This window comes from Triticum aestivum, chromosome 4B (genome assembly GCF_018294505.1).
Source record: "Triticum aestivum cultivar Chinese Spring chromosome 4B, IWGSC CS RefSeq v2.1, whole genome shotgun sequence".
In the NCBI taxonomy this organism is placed as follows: domain Eukaryota; kingdom Viridiplantae; phylum Streptophyta; class Magnoliopsida; order Poales; family Poaceae; genus Triticum; species Triticum aestivum.
Genome location: NC_057804.1, coordinates 650,059,107 through 650,066,434, shown reverse-complemented (window position 1 = coordinate 650,066,434; position 7,328 = coordinate 650,059,107). Strand labels below are relative to the sequence as shown.

Below are 7,328 nucleotides of genomic sequence, written 5' to 3'. Positions count from 1 at the left end.
AGATCGAAACTTCACGGACCTCGACACACCGGCACCGACCGCACCTGCACACGCCGCAGGATCCAACTAGATCCGACGGAACATAACCTTCACGAGCCCTTCAATGGCACTAGTGGCACCACCCGAGCAGGGACAAAGTGGCGTCTCTCGCCGCTCCGGAACAGACACAAAACGTAAAAAAGGGAATAAACGGAAGCCCTACTGATGGCGTGAGAGGGGGGGGGGGAGTGATTGATTGTGCTATTAAAATCAAAACATGACGTGTACATCTTAGAGATAAATGTACTTTTAGAGGTAGATCGGAATTTCACGAGCCTCAACACAGCGGGCTGCACCGGCTGCACCAGCACACGCCACAGGATCCAAACAAACCCGGTCGAACACAACCTTCACGCGTCCCTCGTCGGCACTTGAGGCACCACCTAAGCGGGGACAAAGCAGAAAAGGACCTTATTCGAACTCTAGGACGCAACCATCTCGCTGTCTGAAACAGACACAAAACCTAATAAATAAATAAAGTAGAATCCTCCTGCCGGTAAAAAAAAGGAGTGGGAGCCCTCCCACTGATGGGGGCCGGGATCCGCCGCACCTCAAAGATTTGAGAGGGATGTTTTCGTATAGGGGTGGAGTCATCCACTCAAGTTGCAGCAAAATTGGGTTCTTCTTTTAGCAATTCATCAAGCTTTATTGATCAGAAGAGATGGTCATAGGAGTAATGAGGCCACATATAGCAACCCTAATCAACGAGACAAAACTTGGCAAGGTTATGAGTGCCGCAATTCGGTGCCAATATGCCCCTGAAAGTAAACAGTAAATTCAAATAAGATAGCAAACAAATTTGGAAAAATCTGAATTTTTTTTTACATAAAAGATGCTCAAATGCACTAGTTGTATGCAAAAATTCATGGTGAAATGACATTCGAGGAGCTCAAGAAAAATAAATTGTGGGTCTCATAGAAACTTTGAAAAATAACACCATTCGGAGACATTTTTTTTTCAAGAGCTCCTCAATAGTCATTTCGCTCTGAAAATGTGTACGCAGCTAGTGCATTAAGCATCTTTGATGGGGAAAAAATCTTAATTTTATTGTTCACGGTGTACAAATGAGCCTGGGCTCAGACAGTAATTACCAGGAGGGTTATGTGCTTCGTAGTTCATCCACACACCTCAAAATCGAAACTAAAATCACGACCAATAAAGTTTTGCAGCAAAGGTTTTTTTGGGGGAAGCAGCAAAAGTTGGGTTTTTTTTGGAGGGAAAGCAAAAGTTGGTTATTCTTGAAAAATTGGGAATCGTAGAAATGTGTTGGGTTGGTCCAACTGGAATGGACCTGGGCCGGTAGCTGGGCCTACGACAACTCACACGGCCGGCCTCTCAGATCGAGGTATCCCCCGTCCCCGTCCAGTGCAGGCTGCTACTGAGAGGCTGTGAGACCTCGCCACGGTTCCCCTTACCGGCCGGTCGCCGCAGCCGCAGCAGCACTCGTCGGCCGGTCGCCGTATCGGCCTTCCGTTCCCTTGAGTTCCCAGGTTTGTATGCCCTCTCCAGCCCAGCCCCCCCTCCACTCCTCCGCCCTCACCGCCCCCATCTCCGTACCGTCCGATGCCAGGAATCTCCAGCAATTTTAGGACCCACCAGAGGAAGAACTACCCGAATAACCCGGCAGTTTTCAATCCATCTCGGAATTGATACAGTAGGTTTCACATGATCAGGCCATGAGTAGTATTTAGCCTTGAAGTAGCAATACTGTTCTGTTTCTGAATTTATTAGTAGAAAAACAGAGCATGAGCAACTAAATCGTAGGGTGGGTCAGATTAGCTGTGGCTTGAACCTTCGCCGCTCCTCGGTTTCCATTTAGTACTGGCTGGAGTGTATTTGAGCTGACCGATGTGGGGCAGATTGGTAATGGAGCATTCTCCTTCATCATGTAGCATAACAGAACTTGGTTGTAGCAGCTAACTGGGTGCTCTCAGTCAGACCTCAAGCTTTTGTTCAGAGATTTATTTACATGGTAAAACAAAGGTCTTCATCTATAGACTATTCGTACTCGTGGGGTTGTTCTGTCTGTCACAGTTCAGGGTAGAGTTTAGTTCAGGATATTCAGTTTCCTCCTGCTCGTACTCGTAACATCGCCTCCGTGCAATGTGTCAGAATATAACTTCAGCACTAAGTTCAGAACCTAGCTAGCATACTTGAGTGTTGGCTCAGGATTTATTTTTTCTTCCCCATATTGTGCTGCCAAAGACTGTGTAATACTACTTGCTATTAGTGATATTTTGAATGGACACAACTTACTATTAGTGATATTTTGAATGGGCACAACTGTGTTAATAGAGGTTGATAGTTGATGAACTTTGCTATAATTCTTGGCTTGTGCTTATAGCACTTTGTTGATTATATGAAAGGCGACGTTGAATTATACGTAAAATGCATCATCTGGAATTCATACGCCATGCGAATGTTTTTCCCCATTGCAGCTCTAATAAGATTGTTTGTTATAGTCCAGATTAAGGGAGCGGGATTATCCATCTGTTAACTGGCACCTAAAATGGTTAAATTAGAAGTAAAAATCTACTAATTCTGTCTAGCATGTTATTGTAGTCCCGTACAAGAGGCCAATCATGAGCATCTTATGACGTGCCCGTAAGCCCAATCACCATCATTCCAGCTATTTTCTGAGTTTCTTTGGCTGCATGAGTTATATTATGAGCTCTGCTTGGTGATTAAGCTTGCCCAGCTGGGCTTGGGTGCGATCAGTATACAGAAGCAGAATTACTGTTTTGTGTTGAGTATCCATATGCATAGAATTAACCACACAGCTCTAGATGAAGATTTTCATAGAATCAGCAACCCATAGCCGATGCAGGATTTACATATCCAGAGTATCCATTATTAAAATTTGGTATCAGCAATCCATAATCCTCTGAATAATGTTGTAGACGTAGGTGGTAACTCTGAATAATGCAGTGTGTTTTATTTGAATAGAAAATTCAGAATTATGAACAACTGTATTTGGTTTGGATCTTTACTTTTTCTGAATTTTGAACAGCTGTGTTTGGTGGTGTTCTAGAAATTCGAAAAAGAAATAGTTGGTTGTGCTCCAGTACATAAGTGAAGTGCTCCCTCTGTAAACAAATAGAAGATGTTTTAGATCACTAAAGTAGTGATCTAAAGCGTCTTATATTTGTTTACAGAGGGAGTATATATGTAAGCGTGTTTTTTGTGGATTAACTGAATCCAGCAGTGTAGCTAATCCACTGCAACTGAAATTGCCCTCACAGCCTCACACCACTCTCTGTAGGAACCATGGCATGGGGAGGCCTCTTCCTGAGCCTGAGCCGCCCCACACCTGAGCAGCAGAAGTCGTGCCTCGCGGCTGCCGGCGGCTTCAACTACGACGCGGATCTCCACGGCGCCACCCACCCGAAATCACCAGCCGCATTAACAACCTCTGAAGACACCGACAGGGCGCTGGCGGACCGCGGCTTCTCCGTGAACCGCTCGCGCGTCCTCGTTGGCTCCGGCGCCGACGCCTTCCGCCACGCCAAGTCGGCCCTCCTCTCCTGGAAGTAATTAAGCCTGGCCTGCTCTGAACTCCAGTGTTGTACTATATGTTTGCAGCAATGCTGGAAACCGTTGGTCGTTGTCCGTCAGGCACCTGGCGCTGGGGTGGGCGGAGGCGGAGCCGGGCACGCCGGTGAAGGCCGGCGCGAGGTTCTGCATCTGCTACAGGGAGGTGGTCCCCTGGGTGATGTTCCCGCTGCAGATCGCCTACGTCACCGACGACAAGTACGATGGTGGCAAGCGCGGGAAAGGCGGCGGCGTGTTCGCGTTCGGCAGCGGCACCCTGCAGGGCCATCTGCTGGTAACTAGTGCATCCTGTTTCCGGCGTGATCGAGTGTGTGTGGGTTGGGGGATCAAGTTGGAGCAGACTGATGATGGTTTGGGTGACATGGTTGCGTGGATGCAGGCCGGGGAGGAGCGGTTCTCGGTGGAGGTGGACGCGGAGGAGCGGGTGTGGTACGAGGTGGTGTCCTTCTCCAAGCCGGCGCACCCGCTGTCGGCGCTGTGCTACCCCTACGTGCGCCTCCGGCAGAGGCACTTCGCGCGGGAGTCCGGCAAGGCGGTGCTCAGGCACGTCGCCGCCGCAGCCTGCTCGCCGACTGCGACGCCAACGACGCAGTGATCATCGGCGTCCTAGCTGCGGGGCCGGGAGGCTAGGCTGTGATGGAGTAGCTCCATTCTGTGTATACAGGGGTGTTAAGATCAAATTTCTCGTCTACATGTGGCAGCGCGAGGAAGAACACCATTTTTTTTCAGGCACCTGTGGCAGCACAGGCGCTCCTGAACAAATCATTTTCCGTTGGTTGTTTCGTTCTCTGACACGCACTCACTCTCATCAAGATAATAAGGAAGGAAAAACACGTGGCGCCGGCCGCGGCTGAAGGACGTGAGTGAGTGAGGCTGGTCATAGTGGGAGTAACATAGGTAGTAACATAGATGCCACATAAGCAAAAATGGTGATGTGGCAAGTAGTTAATGAGGAGAGAGGCAAATGAGTAACATAATATGTTACCATCACATAGCGGTTTCCAATGCATAATGAGTCTACAAAGTAATAAATGAAGGCAACTATGTTACCACACCTATGACACTACCCACTATGAAAGTAGTAACATAGACTAGTAACATATGTATGTTACTAGTCTAAGTTACTCCCCACTATGACCAGCCTGAAAGACAGACGTGGTGACAGAGCCCATCCACCGATGTGGGTCCGTCAGAGCGGGGGGTCAGATCATAGTCATACGTCTGGTCTGGTTGGTCAGGTACACGTCCCCTTCCCTTCCGTCCCTATCACTTGGTCGCGCGCGCACGCACGTTGCTGGTCGACTCGTTTGAATTTCTGAACGGGAACGGGAATCCGAGGCGAACAATCCCCAGCAGCACCACCAGCAGCAGTAGCGACATCGCGACCTACGTGGCTGCTGCGTCGAATCGACGATTCTTGCGCACGGTATCCTATGCCTGCTTGCCACTCCTCGAGGATACGATGCGCTCTCTTCGCTCGCTCCGTTCCGTCGGGCCATCCGCCAAATCCGGGAAAACAAATACGCTGGTAGTATATCTCTTCTGTTGAGACTAAGAGACAAGCGGGGAAAAGAAAAAAATAATATGTTTAAGCGGATCTGTTGATTCTCAAACAATTCAGAATTGCTTAAATTCCCCATCTGATTTTATTTTATGCTGGCATTTATGTTGATTTCTTTTTCAAAACAAAAAAGAAAAAACCCCACCGTTTGGTTGGCGGTGTGCACTGGGTTGCTGACGTATTTCTAGAAACACAATACAGACGCCAACGCCCACACAGTAATCCCTATGAATGCACGTATATGAGCCTTACCCCTATGGACCAGCAGCGTATCTAGCGCGTGTGCCATGTCACACCCCCAGAATTTTGGAAAATGTTTTTTTACCATGTAATACTTTTTTTGTTTGAGAAACTTTTGCCATGTAATAATTAGCTGATTTTCAAGACCCATCTGACCCAATAAAAACAAACCTTAATTTTTTACAGAGTGCACGTCCTTCATTTTATTTTTCGGCTCGCCATTGGTATGGGCACCTCCAAGAAACTGAACGATGCACACCATACCACTAAAAAAATAAGGTGAACAAACCTAAAATAAATTTAGAAAATATGCAATCACTCATGCCAAGTCTGTGACTCGAATCTGGATGGGCTGGTTTCACCAAAAAAACTTAACATCATAATTAGGCTTAGTTCCCGTCTACAGACTGTTGGATGGTCACTCACGGTTTCTCTAACTCTGTTTTTTTTCATCTTTGTGTTCTTTTCAATGCAACTACACTGGTCACTCAAGGTCCCGACTCTGGCGATGAAGGGGCGATGACGGCGGCACGCCTTCGGCTCACTTCAATGATTCTAGTCGTCGGTAGGTGGTCTATGAATCTGAATATATTTTATATTATTTTTTATGTTTGTTGTACTGCCATGATTGAAAATGAATAAATCAAAAAGAAAAGTCTAGCTCAGTTCGCAAAGTTCAATCTAATTGCTCCGTACTTAGAGCAATTCCAAAGGACCGACCCATTTGGTCCGGCTGCGTCCGTTTGGGTCGGCGCGGACAAAAGTGACGGCCCAACGCGTCGACCCAAATCCAAATCACGTCCGCGTCGCGTCCGCGCCGACGCATTTGCGGCCCAAATGGCAGCCGTTCAACTACCCGCTGCCCACGCGGTCAGCTTAATTTATGACGACGGGCCCACGCGTCAGCGATGGCGCTCGTCCTTTTTTAAGCCGACCGTCTGGCGGGGCCGTCCTCATCCAAACTCGTCGTCCATATCTGTCCACCTTTGCTCCCTCGTCGCCGACAAACCCTAGCCACCACAACCACAGCGAGATGGGCCTCTTCTCCGGCGCCAGCGGCAGCAAGGCCAAGGGCAAGTCACCCGCCACCCCTTTCCCCTCCGAGTTCCTCCCACCTCCGTCGGCGCCGGCGCCTCGCCGGCAGAGGCAGCGCGTTAACGTGCCAGTGCACCAGGCGGAGTGGCACTGGCAGAACCGCCAGCCTCTGCCGTATCCGGACGTGACGTTGCCGCACGACTGGCATCTGGATCCAGATAGGATCCCAGTGCCGGCGGCGCCGCGGTCGGCTCGTGCTCACGTGGAGGAGGTGCGACGTCGGCGGGCGCTGCTGACGCCGGAGCAGCGCGCCGACCCGGCCTACGCATCTAACTCGCCCAACTGGGCGAGGTGGTTCGCCTTCGAGCACGAGGAGGCAAGGCGACGGGGCGTGCGCGAGGTCAACCGGAGGTTGCCGCCAACGCCGCTCGTCGTCCGTGAGGAGGACCAGGCGGCGGAGGACGCCTACCAGGCAGCCCTTGCGGCCGTCTACCGAGAGAGCGAGGAGGACGAGCGGCGCAGAGCGGAGGCGACGGAGGTGGAAGAGGAGGCCCGGTACGAGGCGGCAATGGCGCAGGCCCTTGCCCTCTCCGGGACGGGCGACAGCGTGGTGCCGCCGATGGCCCCGCCGTCCCCCATCAAGCCGGAGCCGCAGCCGGAGCCTGAGCCCGAGCCCATCACGCGCTTCTCCTGGAATGGAGTGGTGCGCGAGTGGGTGTCCGCGCCACCGGTTTGGCTGGGGGCGACGCCGGCGCAGGAGCAGACATACCTCGAGATGTGACGCCAGCGCCGGCTGGCAGAGGAGCGCCTTGACGGCGAGTACGAGGAGATGCTCGAGCGCGACCTCGAGGAGGAGCAGCGCGAGGCCGAGGAGGAGTCGTGCCAGACCGTGGCTGCACAG

The 7,328-nt window shown here is 50.8% G+C and overlaps 1 protein-coding gene across 2 annotated transcripts; it reads left to right on the top strand.

Moving 5' to 3' along the window:
• The first annotated feature begins 1,363 nt into the window (after positions 1–1,363).
• Positions 1,364–4,373, top strand: LOC123089621 (UPF0548 protein At2g17695). 2 transcript variants are annotated; one of them, XM_044511250.1, is made up of 4 exons: positions 1,364–1,529; positions 3,302–3,569; positions 3,655–3,865; positions 3,971–4,373. In XM_044511250.1, exons 2-4 carry the CDS (start codon positions 3,307–3,309, stop codon positions 4,184–4,186), a joined length of 690 nt encoding a protein of 229 aa, XP_044367185.1. In that variant the 5' UTR covers positions 1,364–1,529; positions 3,302–3,306; the 3' UTR covers positions 4,187–4,373. The 2 variants fall into 2 exon arrangements, with proteins under 2 accessions (XP_044367185.1, XP_044367186.1); XM_044511251.1 differs by having other exon boundaries at positions 1,413–1,529; positions 3,282–3,569.
• Positions 4,374–7,328: the final 2,955 nt, after the last annotated feature.

Bases quoted from the DNA above. Each gene is read 5' to 3' on its own strand.
- LOC123089621 (XM_044511250.1), top strand. From the start codon at position 3,307: ATGGCATGGGGAGGCCTCTTCCTGAGCCTGAGCCGCCCCACACCTGAG. The intron at 3,570-3,654 runs GTAATTAAGCCT...GTTGTCCGTCAG, and splicing joins TCGGCCCTCCTCTCCTGGAA to GCACCTGGCGCTGGGGTGGG. The intron at 3,866-3,970 runs GTAACTAGTGCA...GCGTGGATGCAG, and splicing joins CCCTGCAGGGCCATCTGCTG to GCCGGGGAGGAGCGGTTCTC.